Consider the following 25,380-nt stretch of genomic DNA (forward strand, 5'->3'; position numbering starts at 1 on the left):
TGTGGGGAGTGTTTAATTCTCATCCATGTTTCTGCTTTGCTCTCTCCCAAAGGTCTGGCACCAGCGACCCTTATTGCATCATCAAGGTTGACAACGAGGTCGTGGCAAGGTAAGTAGAGGCAGAGAGGACTGGAATGCCCACATCTCTCCAGTTTTAAAGATTTCCCAGATTTAGAGATTTCCCCAAAACGTCCCTAAACACTGCCAGAGTTGTTCCCTTTATCCTTGATAATTGTGGTTGCCCTTTTCTGAATCATTGAACTCAGTATCTCACGCCTCAGGATCAGAAATATTCGTGGAAGAGGATCAGGCTTATTCACGGCGACGAAATAGTACCTCCATGTTTGAAGGCAGTATAGCTCTTACATGCCACACGCTGGGCACAAATAGCGGGCTTCCCAAATCCGGCTGGTCATTGTTGGTTTTGGTAGAGGGCTGGACTGCAGGAAATTTTGGTCCAGATGTTCTTATGACTCTTCTTGTTCTAAGATTTTTCTGACTATCGTTATAAGTGTACTCGAGTCTGGACTGTCCTTTGCCAACCTGATGTCCTTCAGATGTTTGGACTAAAACTCCACCAGCCCCAGCCAGCTGTGATGGGAGTTGTAGTCCAGAAAGGCCATGCTTGGTGGGGCTGATGGGAGTTGTAGTTCGAAAGCATCCAGAGGGCACAAGGTTGGTGCCAGCTCTGGAAGGCTTGCCAGCTATGACCTCTTTTGGATGGAGGTGACTTGGCCACTGTGCTCTGTGAACTTCCAGACTGGATTATCGCAGCCAGATTACTAGCTGGGGTTCTGTTAGGTTTCATATAACCCTGTTTTAGAACAGATGCACTGGTTGGCTTTTTTGTTCCAGGCCCAGTTTAAGGACTCAGCTACATTAGTCAAAAAACAGTGTTTTGTATGCATTATAAACATGCAACACCAGATGGCGCTGGCGAGCAAAACAAAAATCTAAGCAATTTTCTCTAGCGTTTTTTTCTTTTGTTAGAATGATTTAATTTCTGACTTATTTATAGCGCCCCCCCCCCCGTGTGTAGATCAACCCCAAGCAGCTCATACTGGTGTTCAGAGCCCAAAATGACTCAGGCCCCAAATATTTGAAAGACTGCATCTATCCTGACAGACCCTCCCAGGTGCTGAGATGGGCAGAGGGGGTCCTCTTGGTAGTTCCTCCACCTTCAGAGGCGCAGGGTGATGGCGGCCCAGAAGAGGGCCTTCTCTGTGGTGGCCCCTAAGCTGTGGAACTCCCTCCCCACAGAGGTGCACCTGGCAACCTTGATTATACAGCTTCCAGAGGATGCTGAAAACACACCTCTTCACTTTTGACATGTGAGGTGTATATTTTTGTGATTGTAAGTTATTTTAAACTGTTTTTGATGTCGTGTTTCAATTTCACAACTGGCCCTGGGGCCTTGGGTTGAAGGGTAGGTAAACAGCAGCAGCAGCAGCAACAACAACAACAACAACAACAACAACAACTGGGTTTGGACTCTGCTTCCCTTGGGAAAAGCATTGCTCTGTGAAAGCTTCTCATTGTCAGGCTTCCAAATCCAGGCTTTGTCCATGACGTGTCCCACTTAAAGCCTGAGCCGAAAATTAAACTCCCTTCCATGGGGATTAATGAAAACAAGGGGTTGTCCTAGGCAATTAAGGCAGATCTGTGGCAGTTGGTGCCTGGTTGGCAGCCGTGGGGCAGCCTCCCTGCTTGCCAAAGGAGAGATTCAGATGTGCCGTTAAAAGGTGAGCACTAATATCCACAAGGAATGTTAATCTGCCACGAGGTTTTCCGCAGCTTAATGTTTGAGAGCAGGAGGCCAGACATCTCAGTTGGGATTTTTGCTTATGTTATTTTAAGGCCCCATGGACCTGCACATAGCCAGGGGAGCAGGGAGCACTTCCAGGGAGACTACCGGTAGATAACGTTGTCTGCAAGGAGACTAGATAACGTTGCATTAAAGCAAGGTGCTATTTTTTCTAGAATAAGAGATGCTGGCAATCGCCATGAACGCCTCCCTTGTTCTCTTTTAATGTCAATGGCACCTAGCTGAGAGGTGTTGGAACTGAGTTCTGATGAGTTCTGGCTGGGGAAAAAAGCCCTGGTTATCCCACCTAAGATGAGCCTGCTGTATCAGGCTAATGGCCCATCTAGATTTTGTTAGCTCTGTTTGCGGGGAGTTTAGATGACGTTGGCCAATTAGCAAGTCTTCCTCTTGGTTTGTGGGCAGGGAGGTTAGCATACCCTCCAAGTGTTCCTATTTTCCAGGGACATCCCAGATTTAAAGAAGCCGCCCCAGTTTCTGGCTTGATCCCAGAATGTGTCGCTTTTCCTTAGGACATCCCTATTTTCATTGGAGAAATGTTGGAGGGTATGGAGTTAGCCAACTCATCGAGCCGTCTGAAGGCAGCCCTGGATAGGGAAGGTTTTTTAAAAAATGTTTAATGTTTCATTCTGTTTTTATATGTTGTAAGCGGCCCAGAGTTGCTGGGGCAACCCAGTAAGATGTGTGGGGTATAAATAGTAAAATTATCATTATGGATTGAGACGTCTTTATTTTCATCGGAGAAATGTTGGAGGATATGGTTTAGATGAAGTTGCATCAAAGTAAGGATGCATTTGTTTAAAGCAGCATGGTATATATTCCCCCAAAGAATTCTGGGAGCTACAATCCCCAGAGTTGATTTAACAATCAATCCCTCTTCCCAGGGAACTCTGAGAGTCAGAGCACTGGTCCATCAAGCTTTAAAAGGTAAAGGTAAAGGACCCCTGACAGTTAAGTTCAGTAGTGGACGACTCTGGGGTTGCGGCACTGATCTTGCTTTACTGGCCAAGGGAGCCGGCATTTGTCTGCAGACAGTTTTTCTGGGTCATGTGGCCAGCATAACTAAGCAGCTTCTGGCGAACCAGAGCAGCGCATGGAAACGCCCTTTACCTTCCTGCCGGGGTGGTACCTATTTATCTGCTTGCACTTTTTAGCATGCTTTCGAACTGCTAGGTTGGCAGGAGCTGGGACTGAGCAATAGGAGCTCACTCTGTCGCGGAGATTCAAACCGCCGACCTTCCAATTGGCAAGCCCTAGGCTCAGTGGTTTAGACCACAATGCTCTAAACTCTCTAGCACCTGCTCTCCAGGGTTACAGACAGGGGGTCTCTCCTTGCCCTTCCTGGAGATGTCAGTGGCCGAACCTGGAACCTTTTGCAGGCCAAGCAAGTGTCCTAACCACTGAGCTACAGCCTGTCCCAAAGGCACTACGTACTTTGGGATTTAAAAGGTTTTTTTTTTACAGGTCCTGATAGCTTCTATTAGCACCATTTACAGTATTCTTTCATCCTCCACTTTCTCTTCTGTGGAATATGTGGTAGGGTCACCATACTGGCAGCTTGTAAGCATGATTGACACAGCTTGTCAGCCATTTGACATTGCCCGGTGCCCAGAGGTGTTAAGGAACCCTGTGCTTGTCTTCCTGGGCTGGAGAATTGGCAAGAGCCTCAGAGAGCCTCAGGCTGTCTGATCTGTCCAGCCTTGACACACCCTTCTCATCTTATCCCTCCTCAAATATTTGATCAAGAGCAAACTGACAACATTATAAGTGGCTTGAAGACAGAGCAACATGGCTCTGTAAAGATTTACTCCTTAGGATGGTGAACGATTAACCAGGCTGGGAAGAGGCGGTTGAATCAGTCCCTGGCTGTGCTGAGGGCGGGGGGGGGGGGGAGAGATGAAAGGACATATGAACAGAAGAATAAGAGAAAGCCAAGGTGGTGCAGTGGTTAGAGAATTGCCTTCTGCTCTGCAAATTTGTCTAGTCCTCTTTCAAAGTCATCCAAGTTGGTGGTCATCACTGCCTCCTGTGGGAGGGAGTTCCATAGGTTAACAATGTGTTGCATAGAAGGCATTAAGCACCAACGGTCCTTCTGGGCAGACTCCTGACTTGACCGCCCTCTCCAACAAAGTGTTCCCTAGTGAGCTCTAAAAATGGTGAATAAGAACGAGAGGAAACACGAGAGATTAGAAACTGATGATCTGGCAATGCTTCCTGTATAAAAATAGGTGTATAAAATGACACATGACGTGGAAAAAATGGATATAGGGAGAAGGTTTTTCTCCCACTGTTAGAATACTAGAACTTAGGGACATCCTAAATGTTGAAAGATACAGGACAGACCCGCTTCACACAGCGGAACTCGTACCCACACAAGGTGTAGCGATTGGCCTCCAACTTGGAGGCCTTTAGAAGAGGATTGGACCATTTTGTGGAGGATGAGGCTCTCTGTGGTGACTAGCTGCTGCAACTATATTCTCCACCCACTGTTGGAGGCTGTATGCATCTCAATAAGAGTTGGTAGGAATTATAGGCGAGGAGAGAATTACTATTTTACCTACTATATGTAGGGTTTGGTGTCAGCGTTGCTTGTGCAGGTTCTTTGCTGTTCACTTGTGTTCCTTTGGTGGTGAGAGAGGTTGGGGTTGGCCTAGGGTGTGGTTATTCATTAGTGGTTGGCTGTGGTGGTCTTTGTTTTCATGTGTGAGTGGGGTGGGTGGGTGTTTTGGATCAGGTTTGCCATATTGATTTGTATGCTGTTGGTGGATTTTTGTCGTTGTCTTGTTGGGCTGTGTATGTGATAAAGGGGAGCCATACTGGGGTGAAGGAGTCTTCTTCTATTTGTCCCCATGTCAGTTTCAGTTTATTGGTTAATTTTTCTAGTAGGGCTGTTTCCCATACTATTTGGTACCATTGGTCCATGCTTACTCCTGACAGGTCTCTCCAGTGGCTATGATGCTTCTGGCTGATGAAAGTAGGTGGGTTATGAGTTCTAATTTGCAGGTTTCCTATTAAGGCCACTGTGAGAACAGTGTGCTGGACTCGATGGGCCCCTTTTGGTGTGATGCAGCAGGGCTCTTCTTCGTGTGCATATGGTTTTAGCACTGTTTTGCTGAATTTTTGCTGTATAAGCCATCCCAAACTCTGTGTTCATCATTTGATGCCTTTTTTGTGTGTCTCCTCTACGTGAGGTCCAGAGGGCAGCAACATGAGAACGGGGCCTTCTCTGTAGTGGCTCCCCATTTGCAGAATGCTCTCCCCAGGGAGGTTCACCTGGTACCTTCATTATATATTTTTAAGCACCAGGTGAAAAAGTTCCTCTTCAACCAAACCTTTGGCTGATTCATATTCTACCACTTTTTAAATGTGTCTGTGGGAAGTGTGTGTGTGTAGGGGGGGGTATTGTTTTGCTGTTTTCTTTTTATTATTTACTCTATTTTATTCTGTGAACTGCCCTGTGATGCTATGATGAACAGCAGTTGTCTTCTTCTTCTTTGACAATCACTCGTAGCCAAGTAAGATTGTCTCCCATAAACACGGTTTTAACAGTGAGTCCGTAAGTGACCTTGGAGGCCAATTCTGGATCCACACGTCCTTCTACAATGAAAGGGCAGAATATAAATCTAATAATTTTTAAAAAATAAAAAATACATTTTGCCCATAGGTTTTATGTATATCATTCTGGGCTCTTTTGAGGAAGGTTGATTAATTAATAATAATAACAAGTGAAATTATTATTATTATTATTATTATTATTATTATTATTATTATTATCTCACCCACCCTTCACCCCAAGGTCCCAGGGTGTGTTATATCAGGCATGGGGAACCTTTGTCCCTCCTGATGTTGCTGAACTACAACTCCCATCAGGCCTAGCAAACATGGCCAGTGGTCTGGGATGATGGGAGTTATGAGTTCTGCAACCTCTGGAGGGACAAAGGTTCCCCATGCTATATATATACTTGAGAATCTGGGTTTTTGACACCTCAAAAGACAGCCACACATCCAGTGTTGACCTCTTCTCTGCTTCCCCTCTGCAGAACTGCCACGGTGTGGAAGAATCTCAACCCTTTCTGGGGGGAGGAATATACTCTGCACCTTCCGATGGGGTTCCACAACCTCTCCTTCTATGTTCTGGATGAAGACACCATTGGGTAAGTAGGGGAATGGACACCAGAGAAGGTGGGTTGTAATGGGCCATGCATGCAGAAGACCATTGTATTTTGAGGAGTTAGGAACAATACCCAGTAGTGATGAGTGGAAGTGAGAGCTGGACCATAAAGAAGGCTGATCACCGAAGAATTGATGCTTTTGAATTACGGTGCTGGAGGAGACTACTGAGAGTCCCATGGACTGCAAGAAGATCAAACCTATCCATTCTGAAGGAAATCAGCCCTGAGTGCTCACTGGAAGGACAGATCCTGAAGCTGAGGCTCCAATACTTTGGCCACCTCATGAGAAGAGAAGAGTCCCTGGAAAAGACCCTGATGTTGGGAAAGATGGAGGGCACAAGGAGAAGGTGACGACAGAGGTCAAGATGGCTGGACAGTGTTCTCGAAGTTACGAACATGAATTTGACCAAGCTGGGGGAGGCAGTGGAAGACAGGAGTGCCTGGCGTGCTCTGGTCCATGGGGTCATGAAGAGTCGGACACGACTAAACAACTAAACAACAACAGGAATAATACCCAGCAATGCTTTGCTATTACCCTGTTTGGAGGGGCTACGATGGAAAAGACCTCTCTAGGCAACTGTGTGATGCTGATAGACCACAAGGACATGTTTAAGAGGTTGCTGATCCAATACAATACAGTGTACCTCGGGTTAAGTACTTAATTCGTTTTGGAGGTCTGTACTTAACCTGAAACTGTTCTTAACCTGAAGCACCACTTTAGCTAATGGGGCCTCCTGCTGCCACTGCACCACTGGAGCACGATTTCTGTTCTCATCCTGAAGCAAAGTTCTTAACCTGAGGTACTATTTCTGGGTTGGTGGAGTCTGTAACCTGAAGCGTATGTAACCTGAAGGTTCCACTGTATATGAAGGTTTCAATATTCTCCCAGGGAAGTTCTGCTCTAAAGTCTGTCGTTTATCTGTCTACACGAGCTGAGATGGCTCTGGACTCGATGCAGATCGAACTTCTTACAACTGACAAAGGTGAATGGGTCCTATCAGGCTCAGTGTGATTAGTGTAGGTAGTCCATCTGGTTGCCTTAAGACAGATGACAGAATAACACTCTCCTGTTCTTGGATTTGAGGACTGGATTTCCTGCGCCCCTTATGGTAGGAGTCTCTAATCACTTCCCTTGTAGCATTACTTTATATTTATTTACTCATTGCATTTATATTCCACCTCTCCTCCAATTTGCTCACGGTGGCATGCGTCGTTCCCCTGCAAGGCTGGCTGGGTTGAGAGCACAGCGATGAAATCCTTTCGGCAGACTCCAATAAAACCGCCTTCACAAATCTCTTAAGAACAATAAAACAATGCACCAGAGCTACAATTGCTCTGTAAGTGACAAGCAGGGTGGATAAAAATCAGCAATTTTTTTTTATTAAAAAAAACAGATTTTTAAAAATTTAAATCAGATTTTAAAAATTTTAAATCAGGGTTTTTAAAATTTAAATTGTTTTTTTTAAAATAAAATGCTTTTGGAGGAAAAATCTTTCTAAAGATAGTTTTCTATTTACGTTACATTATAGTCCAAAGGCTATTCATCAGGAAATAAGGATTTGTTTTAAGTTTTTCATGTGTGCTAAAACTCAGTCTACGTTTGTTTGTATTTTAACTTGTTTAACCACATCAGTTAACAAACATGGATACATTTGCTATAATGTTATTGCTTTAGTTAAATAAATTGTTTAAATTGTTATTAAGGAAATTATTATTTTATGTTCCTTCCAATAAAGTAGAGCAGAAAAGTTGTCCAAATATAAACAGGCAACTTATTAAACCTCACAATAATTTCATAATTATCGGTCTATGTATTTTAATAGTATAACCAAATCAGTAATTTTTGATATAACTGTAAAAACTACTCTGAAAATTTATTATTCCAAAAATGAAACCTTCAACTGGTTGTAAATATTAAGATTATACCAGCAATGGGTCTTTCTGTAAAAAAAAAGAAAAAGATTTAAATCAAGTCTTACTGACTAGTGATTTAAATCAAGTCTTATTGACTAGTTATTTAAATCAATTTGATTTATATTAAATCCACCCTGGTGGATCTTCAGTACTGGCCCCAACTTGGTGGAACGCTCTGTCACAAGAAACTAGGGCCCTGCGAGACTTGACATCTTTCCTCAGGGCCTGCAAGACAGAGCTGTTCCGCCTGGACTTTGGTTTGGACTCAGTCTGACCCTTATGTTTCCCTCCCCTTATGATTTTGATCTATGGGCTACTTTTAAAGTGAAACTCAATAAAAAGAAGAAAAAATAAAATAAAATAAAATAAAATGAGGCTGCATTTTAAATTGTATTTTAACCTGTATTTTGAATTGGTTCCCCCCTCATTATATTTTTATTGTAATTTTACTGGTGTTAGCCGCCATGAGCCTGGCTCTGACTGGGAAGGGCGGGTATAAATAAAACATTATTATTATTATTATTATTAATTATTATTATTATTATTATTACTTAGGCCATGAACTCACTGGGTGACCTTGGGCTGGGTGCTGTCTCTCCGCCTCACCCCCTGGAATGGTTTAACTCTGATTAACTTAGTGCAAGGGCCACATTCCACTTGGGGAAACCTTCTCGGGGCCACATGCTGGTGGTGGGCCGGGCCAGCGGCAAAAGTGGGCAGGGCCACAAAACTTACCTTTGTATAGTAGGCTACTTTCTTCCCGCACTCACCTGCCCCTCTCTATCCTCCACCCAGGCAGGCAAGAATCATTGTCAAGAGATTGAGGACACATTTCTGGCTAGGCAACAACGCACAAGGACAGGGCAATGCTGGTCCAATGGAGTGTGTGTGGCTAGGGATGTGGTGTAGCCTACGTAGGGTCCTTGGAGGCTATGTCTAGCCATCATGGCTACTAGCCACTGGTAGCTTTCCTGATCCACCAAGGTTCTCGTCGCCCCAGCAAGGCAATGGCTCAGGTGAGACTGCACAAGGTAAGGATGTTAGCTGGTGTTGATCAGGAACAGGGAAGGTTCAGGACCCTGGACAGTACTGCAGGTTCTGGCCTAAGGATTTATTGTTCCTTCAGTCTGTGTGTATAGAACAGGGGTCTGCAACCTTTAAGACAAAAAGAGCCACTTGGACCCGTTTCCGAAGAAAAAAAACCTGGGAGCCGCAAAACTCGTCATTATAAAAATAACTTTTTTGCCACTTTTTAATTATTTCTTTGTTTGACCCCTCAGAATTACTCCTCCTCATAGAAATAAATGTTAAATTAACAAGTTACCTTTTTGTGTGTGTGTGTTCTTCACTCCCCTTCAAAACAGTGACCAGCGAACATGCCCCCTTTCAATGCAGTGACCAGCGTACATGCCCCTTACAATGTAGCGGGCGGGCGGAAAGGTGACGTCGGGAAGGTGCGTGACTAACGCACGCACGGCCCCCATGCGACGTCACAGCCAGTACAGCGCCCGCCACAGTGGGGAGTGTCGGGGCGCACAATGCGCCTCCTCCCCTCGCTAGTATCCGCCCCGGAGCTGCGGCAAAGGTGTAAAAGAGCCACATGCGGCTCTGGAGCCGCGGGTTGCAGACCCCTGGTATAGAAGGACATTTGCTGGAGTGAAGTGTAACATATGAAAATGCATTATATTAGGGGGGGGGGTTTGACCATATTCTGTTTGCTTTGAAACAAATACAAAACCCCCGAAACAATATTAAGGGAAGTTTGGTTGCAAAAATGCATTATATTAAGAGAAACAGCACATATAAATGAGAACATCGGGGGGGGGGGGGAATTTGCATGAAAATGCTGGTTAGTTTTCATCGAAATCTTAAAAAAATTAAATTGCACACCGATGCAGAAATGCCAAGAACTGGATTTAAGGCTGGCGAAATGAAAAATGGGCAGAAACCAAAAACTGACTGATTAACCCATTCCTGCTGTGGTGAAGTTGGGGGCGACACGGGGAGCTGCCTACCTTGACATCCTTCAAACGCTCTTGGATGGGCTGAATGGGATGCAAAGCTTTCTCTGCGAGTGGAGACCCTTTGCCTCCATCTGCTTCTACAGGGCTTTGCGTTGCTCTGGAGAGAATAGGCTTTTTTGGTGGGCCGCCTCCTGGAGAAGAAGATGTATTGCATGAGAAGGACTTGGAACAGGTGGATCCATCTGTTTCCTCCCAACGCCTGTTTTGAGTTCGTCTGTTCAAAAGCCTTGTTTCTGCGACAACAATCTGCATTTCCCCTACCCATTGGGCAGTATCCAGATAACTTGTTTGGTCGGCGCTAGGATTTAACCTTGTGTAATGGAACTTTAAGGATGCGGGTGGCGCTGTGGGTTAAACCACAGAGCCTAGGACATGTTGATCAGAAGGTTGGCGGTTCGAATCCCTGCGATGGGGTGAGCTCCCGTTGCTCCTGCCCACCTAGCAGTTTGAAAGCACGTCAAAGTGCAAGTAGATAAATAGGTACCACGCTGGCAGAAAGGTAAACGGTGTTTCCATGTGCTGCTCTGGTTCACCAGAAGTGGCTTAGTCATGCTGGCCACATGACCCGGAAGCTGTACGCCGGCTCCCTTGGCCAATAAAGCGAGATGAGTGCCGCAACCCCAGAGTCAGCCATGACTGGACCTAATGGTCAGGGTTCCCTTTACCTTTACTAATGGAACTTTCCCCATTTCCCCCCGTAGGCCCCTTACACCTCTCCTAGGGGTCCCCTCTGTGGGGCAAATCTGGGGCATACAGGCATACAAAGGGAAGTTCCATTCTGCACACATGATTTTTTTCACTGGTGGGATGAGGTACGCAGGACTGCAGTGGCTACAGTGGATACAACATAGCCCTGTTTAGGGAAGCTTTTAATGTTTAATAGGTTATTGTATTTTAGTGTTCTGTTGGAAGCCACCCAGAATGGCTGGGGAAACCCAGCCAGATGGGTGGGGTTTAAATAATAAATTATTATTATTATTATTATTATTATTATTATTATTATTAGTAGTAGTAGTAGTAGTAGTATTCCCCACCACCACCAAAAAATAGGCATTTTTGTATGTTAAACCTATTCCCCCCCCCCATTTTTAGATACGTGTTTCTGTGTAGGTTATCTAGCTGCCAGATATTGCATTGCAGAATTCAAAGGAGTGCAAAGACGGAAGGATAACTGTTCCACTCTGCAAATTAGTCTGGGAAGGGCAAATGATTTGCTTAAAAATCAGGGTTGCACAAAATCCACAACAACCCTGCCAGATAAGGCAGCTTCTGGTGCTCCTCTTTCAGTCCCATCTTGTACCATTTCTGTTCTTTGTCTCCTTGCAGGCATGATGATGCCATCGGCAAAATCTCCCTCAGCAAAGACTTCATCTCATCTCACTCTCGGGGTAGGTGCCAGTGGGCACCTTAGTGGGAAGGGTGACCAATGGCTGCGGGGGGTGGGGTGTGAGGGGTGTGATGTTGTATTGTGTTTCCTACTATTTTTTGTTGGGAGCCGCCCAGAGGGGCTGGGGCATCCCAGTCAGATGGGCGGCATGCAAGCAAGACAGCAAGCAAGCAAACAAACGTCAACAAAAAAACAAACAAATGTTGATGCCAACAAACAAACAAACAAGCAAACAAACAAACAATTGTTGTTGTTAACAGATAGAAAAATCCCTAAACTATCTGCCAAGACCGTCAACAATTTTCATATGGAAAGGGATACACACACACACACACACACACACACACAGTCCTTCTGCAAACTTCTGCTGTGTTTCCCATTCTCTCTCTCTTCCTCCAATGCAGGAATTGACAGCTGGATCAACCTCAGTCCTGTGGATCCCAACGAAGAGGTGCAGGGGGAGATTTCGGTGGAGCTGCAGGTGGTGGGGGAATCCCACAAGAGGGTGCTGTGCTGCCATGTCATTGAAGCCAGGTAGAAGAAGGGTTTTCTCTCTGTGTGTCCTCCTCCCCCTCTCCCCTTTCTAGCTCAAGAGTGCATCTCTTTTTTTAAAAAGATATTTATTGAATTTTCACAAATTATAAAATCGAACACAATACAAACAAACACACACAAAAACAAACAAGTATAATTTCAAGTCCTTATTCTCTTAAAACTTACTTCACCGACCTCCTCATACCTCCCCTTTCTGCATTCCAATTTCAAATATTTCGTTCAGCAAATCCTCACCCTTAATTTAATCTTATTGTAATCCTTTCTTTTCCTTTAACCTAATCTTTACAGCTGTTGTACGCTTACTTCTATAGCCGCAACATTTTAACACTCATTAATTTTACAATGTCTCTTAAGATAGATCTTAAATTTCTTCCAATCTTCTTCCGCCGTCTCTTTTCCCTGGTCTCGGATTCTGCCAGTCATTTCTGCCAATCCCATATAGTCTATCACCTGCTCAAGAGTGCATCTCAAGCAGATTGAGGGAACGTTCTTTCATGTGTGGTGGACTTGTAAAAGGGTAAAAAAGTTTTGGGAAACGATCCATAATGAATTGAAAAAAAATGTTTAAAAGTACTTTCCAAAAACAAACACACCCAGATTCCTTTCTGTTTGGGGACAATTCAGACTGAAATTCCTGGGTGTCAAAAAAGGTTATTTATGTATGCTACTTCTGCAGTCCATGTTTCATTAGCCCAAAAATGGAAAGCGAGGGAAGTACCAACCAAAGAAGAATGGTAACTTAAATTGACAGAATATGCACAGCTTGCAGACTTAACATACAGAATAAGAGAACAAGAAGAGCATATGTTTAGAGAAGATTGGAAAACGTTTATTGAATATATGGGAAATAACTGTGTACAGCTGAAAACGCTTAAAATAAATTCAACAGTGTAAATAAGTTTTGATGGATGCAATACTGGAATACTGAATGGTGTAGTTTCTTTAAAATATGCAGGGACTTATGATATGTAAAATGAACCATGGAAAGAGGAGAAGGGAAGTCACTGATATCTTAAGGATGTAAAAATAAGTACTTTAAATTGTAAAATAGAAAAAACTGTATGTATATATATATGTGTGTGTACACACACACACACACACACACACACACACACTGTCTGTCTGTCTGTCTGTCTGTCTGTCTGTCTATATGAGAGAGAGAGTGCATCTGAAGCCTGGGGATTATTTTCTGGATATATACCCTTCACAGGCCCTGTGTCAGGCCCTCCTTGAGAGCATCTGCTTGCATGGAAGGCTTCTGTTGTCACATCCACACCTTACATTTAAACTAAGCGCTATTATACTTCAAAGAGCGCCTTCCTCAATATCAATCATCTTGTACCCTATGACTGGCAGATGAGGCCTTCTTGGTGCTGCCTGCTTGCTGCTGACCCACGGCAGGGCCTTCTCAGTGGGGGCTCCTCACTTGTGGAATGTCTTCTTTAGCAAGGTGCACCCTGTCTCCATCCTTACTAACTTTCAGGGTGGATTTGAAAACATCCCTGTCGACCCAGGTATTTGATGGCTGAAGAATATTGTTCCTGGCCACCCCAAGATCACTGGTTGGAAGGGAACTAAAACTGCTTTTTAGAATGCTTTTGCTTTTATTTAAACTGTGCATCTGTTTTCCTCCCTGAGCTCAAGGTGGCATGAATGGTTCCCTCCCTCTTCATTTAATCTCCACAACAACTCTGTGAGGTAGGTTAGGCTGAGAGACAGTGATCACCCAGTGAGCTTCATGGCCAAGTAGGGATTTAAACCCTGGCGCTGTGGGTTAAACCACTGAGCCTAGGACTTGCCGATCAGAAGGTCGGCGGTTCGAATCCCCACAATGGGTGAGCTCCCGTTGCTTGGTCCCTGCTCCTGCCAACCTAGCAGTTCAAAAGCACGTCAAAGTAAGTAGATAAATAGGTACTGCTCTGGCGGGAAGGTAAACGGCGTTTCCATGCGCTGCTCTGGTTTGCCAGAAGCGGCTTAGTCCTGCTGGCCACATGACCCGGAAGCTGTACGCTGGCTCCCTCGGCCAATAAAGCGAGATGAGAACCGCAACCCCAGAGTTGATCACGACTGGACCTAATGGTCAGGGGTCCCTTTACCTTTACTCCCAGGTCCTAGACTGACACACTATCCACTATAATACACTGGCAGTCTTATCAGTCGTGACATCTCCCCAAAGAAACCTGAGGGAACTGTAGCTTGCCCTTCACAGAGCTACGGTTCCCAGGATATATTTTTCTTTGGGGGGGAGGGGAAAGGAACATGCAAAAAAGTTACCAGTAACTTGCCTGTGCATTTTGAAATGAATATATAACTTTAACTTAGTGCGACATTGGATGCAACCCAAAAGCACAGGTTTGGAAAATGTCGGGGGGTGGGGTGGCTGTTGTGGAACATCTTTTTTGATGATATATGCTAGATTTTTAAAAATTAAAAAGTTGAAAAGCTAGAAGAGTGCTTGGAGGTGTTCAGTTTCCTCACTTCCCCCTCTCCCAGTGAGAAAAAGAAAGGTGGCTGTAATAAAAAGGTGTTGTGGCTGCTGAAACCAGGTGCGAATCTTCCTGCACTCTTGGCTGCCTCCCAGTCCCTTAGAAAGTGAGATAATTAACACCTTATGAATAATCATAATAAAAATGAACACTGGGGCTGTGAAAAGATTTGGCAGGAATGGAGGGTTGGGTGGGTGGTGGATTTAGGGACAGCTCACATTTATCTTGATTTTTTTTTAATGTTGTCTTTTTGGGTCAGGCTTTTGATTTTCTGTGATAAAATACTTCTTTCAGATATTTAGCTGGGATGGATATTTATCTGGGATGGATAACAAAACGGTAGCCCTTGTGGTGGTTTGTGCCATCTCGCTAGTCCTCAGGAAGATGCAGGGAGGTTCAAGTTTTGATGTTCGCAAATGGCAAGCCTCAGGCCTGGGGGCCAAATGCCGCTCTCCCCACTTTTCTATGCCTGGCCCTCAGGACTCTCTGCAGGGCCACTTCCACCCCATACATTTAAACCACTGACCCATGGCTGGTGTTTTTATGTTTAAAATGCTTCTTGCATGGGATGGAAAGAAGGAGCTTTTGATGATCAAAAGTTGTGCCTTCAGAGAAGAAAGTGACTTATCTCCAGCATTAATTTATATTTATATTTATATGTGTGTGTGTGTGTCTGTGTGTGTGTGTGTATCCATCCCACCTTTTCCTCTAAGGAGCTCAGGGTTGAATACATGGTTTCCCCCCAATCCTGCTTCTCATTTAATCCCCACAACAACCCTGTGAGGTTAGGCTGAGAGGCAGCGACTGGACCAAGGTCGCACCTCATGTGATGGATTTGAACCCTGGTCTCCCAGATCTTGGTCCAGCACTCTAACTGCTACTGTTGTTGTTGTTTAGTCATTTAGTCGTGTCCGACTCTTCGTGACCCCATGGACCAGAGCACGACAGGCACTCCTGTCTTCCACCGCCTCCCGCAGTTTGGTCAAACTCATGTTCGCAGCTTCGAGAACACTGTCCGACCATCTCGTCCTCTGTTGTCCCCTTCTCCTTGTGCCCTCCATCTTTCCCAACATCAGGGTCTTTTCCAGGCAGTCTTCTCTTCTCATGAGGTGGCCAAAGTATTGGAGCCTCAGCTTCAGGATCTGTCCTTCCAGTGAGCACTCAGGGCTGATTTCCTTCAGAATGGAGAGGTTTGATCTTCTTGCAGTCCACGGGACTCTCAAGAGTCTCCTCCAGCACCAGAATTCAAAAGCATCAATTCTTTGGCAATCAGCCTTCTTTATGGTCCAGCTCTCACTTCCATACATCACTACTGTATGGATGTGAGAGCTGGACCATAAAGAAGGCTAACCGCTACACCGCATACTATGTAACTCAGTGCAAGAGATACCATTCTGGATGAGACCACTACCTTTCTCTCAATGCTCCGCTTTGCAGGTGCAGTGCTGCTGAAGGGTTCAGTGCGTGGGAATTGAGAGGGTTAGGGAAAAGGAACGAGTGGTCAGAGACCATGAAAAAGCATCCTTTTCTCCTGGATGCTCAACTGGGAACCTAGGCAACCGGTTAGCCAATAGGAAATGGGTGGATCATAGGGGTGAGTGGGAAAAAGAATGGAATGAGTGGCTGCAGTCAAGGCATAAGGGCTTGGCAGTGGTGTGGGTGTAATAGCATAAGTCCTGTTGCCTAAAGACATCTCTGCTTCATTTTGAACTGACACGGTCCTCAGAATGCGGGTACAGGGAATCCTTATTTGCAAAGTGAATCTTGCCTGAGTTCTAGGTGTTTTTGGCACAGGTTGGTGTTGGTCAGTGGTGAAGGGGAATGGCACTCTGTACATGCTCAGGGGGACCTCTGTTAGTCTGGAAACAGATTTTTTAAATTGTTGACGGAGGCACACTTTCTTGTTCTCTACTCCTCTTTAGTCAGTTGCTGTTAAGCCCTTTTGAATATGACAACAGGGGAGCAGATTAAATTATTACTATTGCTAGGAAGAGCTTGCGGACAAGTTTACCTGTGAGGTCACCTTACCCCATAAATGTCCACTCGTCTGCTTCAGTATACGAAACAATATACCTGTTACAAGTGCCACATAATACTTATTCCACATTTGTAAGGAATCAATCTTATAGCATGGCAGGGCCTGAACTTTGGAACTCACTGCCACTTGACATCAAACAGGCCCCTTTACTGTACTCTCTTCTACACCTGCTAAAAACTCCTTTTTTCAGGTAAAAGTATCCAGATACGTATGTAGAATGTTGACAGGTATTTTAATCTGGTTTTTAGCTTATTGGTGACTTTAATTGTTTTTTGAATGCTTTAAATAGTTTTTAACTGTTTTGCCTGATCATTTCCTTGTTTTATACCTTATGTATACTGCTTTGAGGGTTTGGTTTGGTTTTTAATAACCAAGCAGTATATAAATTTTATGAAATAAAATTAGTAGTGTTAGTAGTACAGTCGTATCTCGGAAGTCAAACGGAATCCATTCCGCAAGTCTGTTCGACTTCCAAAAAGTTCGGAAACCAAGCCGCATCAGACATTTGGCTTCCAAAGAACATTTGCAAACCGGAACACTCACTTCCGGGTTTGCGGCGTTCAGAAGCCAAAACGTTCCAACTTGCAAGGTGTTTGGGATCCAGGGTACAACTGTAGTGCTGTTTACATTTTTATCCCAACCTTCCCTACAAATTCAAGCTAGCAGACATGATTTCTCTCTCCCTTGATTCTCATGGCAATCCTACAAGGTAGGGTAGACTGAGATACAGGGATTGGCCCAAGATTGCTCAGGAAGCTTTGTGTCAAAGAACTCCCCTGTGCAAATTCAACAGGCTCCCTGCACTACATGGGCAGGGGTGTCAATTTGAATAAAATATGGTGGGGGCCCAGGTAAGCCCCACCCCGCATAATCCTTCACATGATGCAGTGCACACACACCATTTGAGTGGGAATGTCCATCAGCTGGGGGAGGCAGGGCGGATCCTTAAAATATTCTATTGTGGAGGCCGCAGCACCCATGGTCCCTAGGAGTTGGCTCCTATGTTTGGTGGTAGTGATAGCAATAGCCGTGTTATGCTGTCAGAGAGTTTATGGCAGCTTGAAAAAGAGTTTTCAACTTGTGGTGTATATAATGCTGAATAAATACAAGCAACAGGACCTGCAGGCACTCAGAATTTTGTGGCAATTTTTGCGTTCTCAGACAACCACTGGGGTGGTTTTGCACCCTTACCTTGCCAAGATCTTCTGCACTTCTGCAAATCTTAAGGTTTTCCCCAAACCTGTTGATACCTTACTCTGGTTTCTCAGTAGCCCTGTTTTGGCTACATAGCCATCATCACTCAGCACCTGAGTTCGAGTTCACTGTTAGAAGACAGCCACACACCTAAGGCTGAAATGAATCCTCTGCTGCCAGAAAAGGCCTTCCTTTGTCAACCTTGGCAGCGAGCCCCCTTTAAGAAGTTTTGTTGATGAAGCTGCATATCATTTTTGTTAAATTAAAAATAAAGAAATAAAACCCTGTTGGAATATACTTCCTGATATCCATCTGCCATCTTCCTCCACATAGAGACCTTGCTCCGCGGGACACGTCTGGAACCTCAGACCCCTTTGCCCGCATCCTGTGGAATGGGCAGGTCCTTGAAACAGCTGTAAGTATAGCCCCCGATGCGTTTCAAGTGTCAGAACCATATGGTAGGATTTGAATCCAAGACCTGGGAAATAAGAACTGGAGTCAAAGGCCAGAAAGGCTATTGTGTCCCAGGGAAAGTCTGAGTCTGAACAGGAAGTGAGGACTGGGGAATCTTACCCATTTTCAGTTTCTCTCTTTCTCAATTTTCCTGTCTTAGTTCCTCATGTTTTTGCATTAGCTTGTGTGTAGGTGTTTTTTGGTGCAATTTTGCCCAACGCACACACAATTTCCCATAATATAAATGTATTTTTATTTTACTTTCATGGAGATGGATGCAGCTAGATCCACTATTTTCTGTGCACGCACCTAGGCAAATGATTTGCAGTGCTCCAAAAATATTTCAGGGTGTCTTCAGCTGCGTTTTCCATCATGTTCCACTGTACATAACATAACTTGCACACCGTTCTCTTGAAACTGAAGCTTCTTGTGTTTCAAGTGTCCCTAAATGCTTAGCTTTGGAGCAGGAAGAACAACTCCTCCTTGGTCTTCTTCCAGCGTACCTTATCCAGAACAACCCTAGGAGCCAATCCTCAGTGACTGACTGTCTTCCTTTCATTCTGATTGGCTCCCATCAGCACAAAAGGTGAGAAGAAGGCTTCTTCTCAGTGGCTAAAACAACGTCCCCTTTTGTGCTGATTGGGTACCTCTAAGATGCTGGAAACAGGCTCCCTGCTGGAATCCTGGTGCAGAAATACTAACAGGTCTTTGACATGCACACCCTCTAGGAAGAAGGTCCCCCCATCTCTGTTCTCCTCTTAACAACAACCCTGTGTAGTGGATTAGCCTGAAAGGCAGCAGCTGGCCCAGGATCACCCAATGAGCTTTATTGGTTGAGTGGGGGATTTGAACTCGGGTCTCCAAGATCCTAGTCTGGCAATCTAACCGCTACACCACAAGCTGACTCACTTCACTGTGGCTGCGCACAAACGGGCAGGTGTCTCACCATGGGCAAGGCGGCAGGGGTGATTGTGGTGGTGTTTTAACACAGTTTGCTCTTAAATGGGGCATTTGTCTGCTTCCATTTACACATTCTTCTCCCTCCGCAGATCATCAAGAAAACTCGCTTCCCGCGCTGGGATGAGATGCTCGAGTTTGTCCTGGAGGAGGGGACCACTGGGGAAACCCCGCTGATCGTAGAAGTGTGGGATTGGGACATGGTGGGCAAGAATGACTTCCTGGGACGGGTGAGTGGTGGGCACAGAAGGCTGGCCTTTCCTGAGTCCCTCTTATGCAAGCTCTGAGGTGTGGGAATGTTGTGGATAGTAGGAGAAGATATATTGATTAAATACTATCCTTCCTCAGGCACGCTGGGGAGCTAGTAGCACAGCACATTCCCTTGCACATTGCTGGAAGCTAGTTGATGGATTCATAAGAATCATTTGAGTTGAGCAATCTGGCTTGCCCAGATTGGATTGTTCCTGGTAAATTTCCCCTTTATTTCCCTCTTAAAAACAACAATGACACAACAGTCTTCTTTTAAAATTAATGGTAAAGTTTACTTACATTCAGTTCACAGTATGGTCCTGAAGGCAGCCTTTAATTTGTACAGTGGTACCTCTGGTTACAAACTTAATTCGTTCCGGAGGTCCGTTCTTAACCTGAAACTGTTCTTAACCTGAGGTACCACTTTAGCTAATGGGGTCTCTCGCTGCCGCCACACTGCCGCTGCACAATTTCTGTTCTCATCCTGAGGTAAAGTTCTTAACCTGAGGTACTACTTCCAGGTTAGCGGCGTCTGTAACCCGAAGTGTTTGTAATCCGAGGTACCACTGTGGTTACAGATACATGCGTAGAAAAAAGAAGTATGAGCTAGGCCACAGACTTTCTGCCTTGTGGCTTCCATTGTCTGTAAGGATGCACCATGTGCTAAGAGCCAGCCAAAGAGTCCAAAAGGAAAAATGGAACAAGGCGAAAAGAAGAAGATGGCTGCGTGGCTAGCCTTTTTTTTAGGGCCTGCCAGGGTCACGCCCATCTACCTGGTCACACGCAGGGGGAGCATGCTCCAGACCAGGTGTGACAGGAAGTCCTCCTAGCTGGAGCAACATTCCCCTGTGATTTGCCTCGCAAGACGAATTTCACCTATGGGCTTGCTTCGCAAGACGAAAACGTCTCGCGACTTTGTTTCCTTTGTCTAAAAACAAAGACATGTTTTGTTTATAAAGTTAATTTATTTTCCCTTTAATTTTTGAACTGCTCTTTACAGTATGTGTGACTTTAAAGAGCAGTTAATAAACCGTTGTTGTACCAAATTTGGCTTTGTTTGGACTTTTTTTGACCATAGGAACGCATTAATTGATTTTCAATGCATTCCTATGGGATTTCGTGATTCGCAAGACGAAAAATTCGTTAGACGACAAAACTTGCGGAACGAATTAATTTCGTCTTGCGGGGCACCACTGTATTTGACTGCTTCAGTGACGTTACATCTCACATGAGGGGTTGTGGCTGCTGCTTTGACAGGGGTGAAAGAATTGTAGAGTTGGAAGGGACCCTGAGGATCATCTGGTCCAACCCCCTGCAATGCAAGAATATGCAGCTGTCCCTTACAGGGATCAAACCTGCAACCTTGGCATTATCAGCACCATGCTCTGTCCAACTGAGCTATCCAGGATCGAACTATAACTTGAGGAACTGAATAGGGGAACTGGGAAGATGTTAGGTCTGAGGTACGCATTCCTTTCTGTGCAACCTCCTGGGGGCCACCTGCAAGCGGTGGGCGGGGCCAGAGGCAAAGGTGGGCGGGGCAAGACATGTGAATTTTATCTCTGCACAGGAGGGTAGTTTCTACACAGGCTCATACACACCTTGCTGCCCTCCATCCCTGCAAGCCAGTTGTATAATCAGAGGCACAATCCAGCCTTTAGCCCTACCTGAATTAACCCTTGAGTCGCAAACAGAATGATCCCTGCTGTTGCACTTCCAGCACTCCTCTACCTCCGCACTGACCTGTCGCTTTCTCTGATCCACGCAGGTTGAATTCTCGTTGGATGCCTTGCAGAAGGCCCCTGTCAAAGGCTGGTACCGCCTGTTGCCATTCACCAGCACAGAGGGAGATGCAGGGTAAATGAGGGACCTCTTCTGGCCTTTTTGGGGCATAGTATTGTCGTGGAATTCTATTCAGTATTGATCCAGAGTAGATTCCAGTTGTATAGTAAGCAGAGTGAAAACTTAAACCGTCCCCGGCCACGCACCCCAAGTGACTTGATTGACCACCTGGCAACCTGACATGGCCGGGGTCTCCCCCACCCTGACGCTGAGGGGAGTGGCTAGGAGGCCGGACCACAATCCAGCCCCACCCGGAAGTGGACCCAATATTCCCCAAAAATAGACCAGAGGCAGTTGTATTTCATCTAGCAGAGCTTTATTGCTACTAAAGGCAAATGAGCATAATGGTCACAAATCCAATACATTCAGGATTGGCACAGTCTATGAGAAATCCAGTTGCAGCAGACTTAACTTAAACTTACAATAACTTATAATAAGTCTAAACCTTAACACTAAGCAGAACACCACACCAGAAGGAAAGAGAGATAGAGAGATACTTTTATAGTCCGCATGACCTTAACAGAAAGAGATAACAGGACCAGTTTAAGGCAGCTGTACTCAGCTTCTCTGAAGGAATAACCCAAACATCATGAACCTTCTGCTTGCTTCTTTCACACAGAGCAGCTTCCAGAAGCCTCTTGAATTAAGTAGAATAGGAAAGACCTCTACACATCAGATCAATACTTTCTGTGCTAAGAAATGCGAACTGACAAGTATCCGGCCAGGTGCCCAGGGGGTCAGGTATGGAGTCTACTGACAGGTTGTCAGGCTGAGGGGCCAGAGGTGAACAGTCGGATCTCGGGTGGCAGAGGTTGAGCTGGGGTACTGAGGGCCCAGGGGGAGCATCGTAGTCCAAGGTGGACGGGAGCTCACCTGGTCGGCCACTGTGAGAACAGGATGGTGAAATAGATGGACCCACCTTAGAGCTGTGGTTGTAATTTGTTTTAAGCTGCTTTTAAGATTGTGTTTTTAAAATTAAATTTATTTTCAACTGCTTTCAATGTTGCATTTTTAATCTAAATTTATTTTCAACTGCCTTCAATGCTGTGTTTTAAAATTTAAATGCATATATTTTGTTTATAAAGTTATTTAAATACCGCTATATCATTAAAAAAAATTTTTTAAATGTCAAAGCCGTTTACTCTGTATGTCTGTATATTATATTATATATTATATTATATCTCTGTATATTAAAAACGTATACAAATTTGAAACCACAGGCAATCAGCTAACTGTTATGGAAAGATGGCTTCCTAATTGCCTGCATAGGCCTGGCGGCACAGGGAAAAAGAATTCTGCAGGCGTACAAAGTTTGGCACAGAAGGAACCTGCTAGATCTCTATTGGCAGGATATTCCACACGGCTGGGTCGATGCCACTAAAAGCTCGGCTTCTTGTTGCTGCCAAATGAGCCTTGTCAATAATAACTCACCCACAGATGAATTAGACTTCCCCTCAGGTACCCTGAACCTAAGTTGCTCAGGGCTCTGTAAATTGTTCAGGGCAGATTTTCTTTGCAGATGAGCAGCCAGAGTAGATAATTTAACAAGCATGGGGTGGGGGAGCTGAAAATAATGCCAATATATTTCAATAATGACAATACGCCCCTTTGTTTTCAGACAGTACATGGGTAGACGAGTTTAAAAAGCAAGGGACACAAATTTTCACAGCCCTCTAGTGGCTATGGCGACTCATTTACCAGAAGTCATCTATTTTGTGTGAACTCCGGAAGTGTATAATTGATTCTGATCAAACTAAGCCTCCTGGTGTAGATTGTGCTCTCTGCTTGCAGGGGGAAGCTGGGGGCGCTAAGACTGCGGGTGCGACTTGCTGAGGATCGGATCCTGCCCTCCCGGTACTACCAGCCACTCATAGACCTGCTGGTGGAGTCCGTCATGTGCCCATCAGAGGTGGGCACTTAGTGGTTTACCCTCCTTTTTTGTGCATGAGAGAGACACGGGGTTAAAAAGAGGCAGGCACAGTCAAGGCGGGTGTTTTGTGGAAAAAATGGGTGCAAAAATGGGGGGGTTGGGTTGTTCCACTGGAGGAATTTTTTTTGGGGGGGGGAATGTCACCTGATGTCTCCACCATCTGGAGGTGCAAGCCTGGGGATCCTGGTATCTTGACTGTTTTCACACGCAAGCAACATACCCTGTAGAATTCTGTAGAATTAGGAGCCAGTGTGGTGTAGTGGTTAAGAGCGGTGGACTTGTAATCTGGGGAACCGGGTTCGCATCTCCGCTCCTCCACATGCAGCTGCTGGGTGACCTTGGGCTAGTCACACTTCTCTGAAGTCTCTCAGCCCCACTCACCTCACAGAGTGTTTGTTGTGGGGGAGGAAGGGAAAGGAGAATGTTAGCCGCTTTGAGACTCCTTAAAGGGAGTGAAAGGCGGGATATCAAATCCAAACTCTTCTACTCTTCTACCCGTGATATTTTATCTGCGCAATCAGAATGAATTTCAGGAACCGAAAAGTCTTGTTGAAAAACATGACTTTTGAGCTGTGTGACTCCTCAGACAGCAACTCGTCATTCATACCTTCCAACATTTCTCCGCTGAAAATAGGGACATCCTATTCAACAACAACAACAACAAGGAGCGTCTCCACCCCCATCAGTCTGCCCGGACGCTGAGGTCCAGCGCCGAGGGCCTTCTGGCGGTGCCCTCATTGCGAGAAGCAAAGCTACAGGGAACCAGGCAGAGGGCCTTCTCGGTAGTGGCGCCCGCCCTGTGGAACGCCCTTCCAGCAGATGTCAAAGCGATAAACAACTACCTGACATTCAGGAGACATCTTAAGGCAGCCCTGTTCAGGGAAGTTTTTAACGTGTGATATTTTACTGTATTTTTGGTTTTTATGGAAGCCGCCCAGAGTGGCTGGGGAGGCCCAGCCAGATGGGCGGGGTATAAATAATAAATTATTATTATTATTATTATTATTATTATTATTATTATTATTATTATTATTATACTAATAATCTGACTGGGTTGCCCCAGCTACTCTGAGCAGCTTCCAACGTATATAAAAACATAATAAAACATCAAACATTAAAAACGTCCCTAAACAGGGCTGCCTTCAGATGTCTTCTAAAAGTCAGTGGTACTTCGGGTTCAGAACTTAATTCATTCTAGAGGTCTGTTCTTAATCTGAAACTGTTCTTAACCTGAGGTACCACTTTAGCTAATGGGGCCTCCCGCTGCCGCCGCCACACAATTTCTGTTCTTATCCTGAAGTAAAGCTCTTAACCCGAGGTGCTATTTCTGGGTTAGCGGAGTCTGTAACCTGAAGTGTCTGTAACCTGAAGCGTCTGTAACCCAAGGTACCACTTTAGTTGTTTTTTTCCTTGACATCTTGGAGGGCGTTCCACTACTGAGAAGACCCTCTGCCTGGTTCCCTGTAACCTCACTTCTCGCAGGAAGGGAACCGCCAGAAGGCCCTCAGCGCTGGACCTCAGTGTCTGGGCTGAACAATGGGGATGGAGACGCTCCTTCAGATATACTGGGCCATTTAGGGCTTTAAAGGTCAGCACCAACACTGTGCTCGGAAATGTGCTCGGAAATGTACTGGGAGCCTATGTAGGTATTTCAAGACAGGTGTTATATGGTCTCAGCAGCCACTCCTCGACTGTATCCCTGGTTTAAAAAGCTGTTTGGGCCTAGCTTATATACAGTGGTACCTCGGGTTACATACGCTTCAGGTTACACACTCTGCTAACCTAGAAATAGTGCTTCAGGTTAAGAACTTTGCTTCAGGATAAGAACAGAAATCGTGCTTCGGCGGCACAGCAGCAGCAGGAGGTCCCATTAGCTAAAGTGGTGCTTCAGGTTAAGAACAGTTTCAGGTTAAGAAGGGACCTCCGGAACGAATTAAGTACTTAACCCGAGGTACCACTGTATCTGAGTTTCTAACACTGCAGGCATGTGGCCCTTGGAAGGTTGCAAATAAGCAAATGTGGCCCTCGGGCTGAGAAAGGTTCACCACACCTGTATTAAATACATACATACACATATATATGTATGCCATTTGCAGATGTTCTGCTTCACTACAGGAGGAGGACGTCACACCCCTAGCCCTGCTGGAAGAGGTCTGCTCGTTGGAGAGTCGCCAGGATGTAGCCACCAAATTAGTCAAGATCTTCCTTGGCCAAGGCTTGGTGCTGCCTTTCTTGGACTATGTGAACCTCTGTGAGGTTTCGAGAACCAGTAAGTAGTTCCTTCATATGTCACCTTGTGTATCTGTGTGCCGTTTGAGGTTGGTTGCCCAGGATTGTGGGCAGCAGGACCAGTTAGG

The 25,380-nt window shown here is 45.2% G+C and overlaps 1 protein-coding gene across 5 annotated transcripts in view; it reads left to right on the forward strand.

The window, feature by feature from the left end:
• RASAL1 (RAS protein activator like 1) overlaps positions 1 to 25,380 on the forward strand; it is a 64,314-nt gene that overhangs the window by 10,065 nt on the left and 28,869 nt on the right. For all 5 annotated transcript variants that reach the window (XM_082203125.1, XM_082203126.1, XM_082203129.1 and 2 more), the window contains exons 2-10: positions 53 to 109; positions 5,863 to 5,976; positions 11,259 to 11,320; positions 11,724 to 11,853; positions 17,926 to 18,007; positions 19,095 to 19,232; positions 21,020 to 21,108; positions 22,885 to 23,002; positions 25,139 to 25,292. In XM_082203125.1, the coding sequence (XP_082059251.1) occupies positions 53 to 109; positions 5,863 to 5,976; positions 11,259 to 11,320; positions 11,724 to 11,853; positions 17,926 to 18,007; positions 19,095 to 19,232; positions 21,020 to 21,108; positions 22,885 to 23,002; positions 25,139 to 25,292 (944 nt within the window). The remainder of the gene's footprint in view (positions 1 to 52; positions 110 to 5,862; positions 5,977 to 11,258; positions 11,321 to 11,723; positions 11,854 to 17,925; positions 18,008 to 19,094; positions 19,233 to 21,019; positions 21,109 to 22,884; positions 23,003 to 25,138; positions 25,293 to 25,380) is intronic.

This window comes from Podarcis vaucheri (genome assembly GCF_965113315.1).
Source record: "Podarcis vaucheri genome assembly, chromosome: 16".
NCBI lineage: Eukaryota > Metazoa > Chordata > Lepidosauria > Squamata > Lacertidae > Podarcis > Podarcis vaucheri.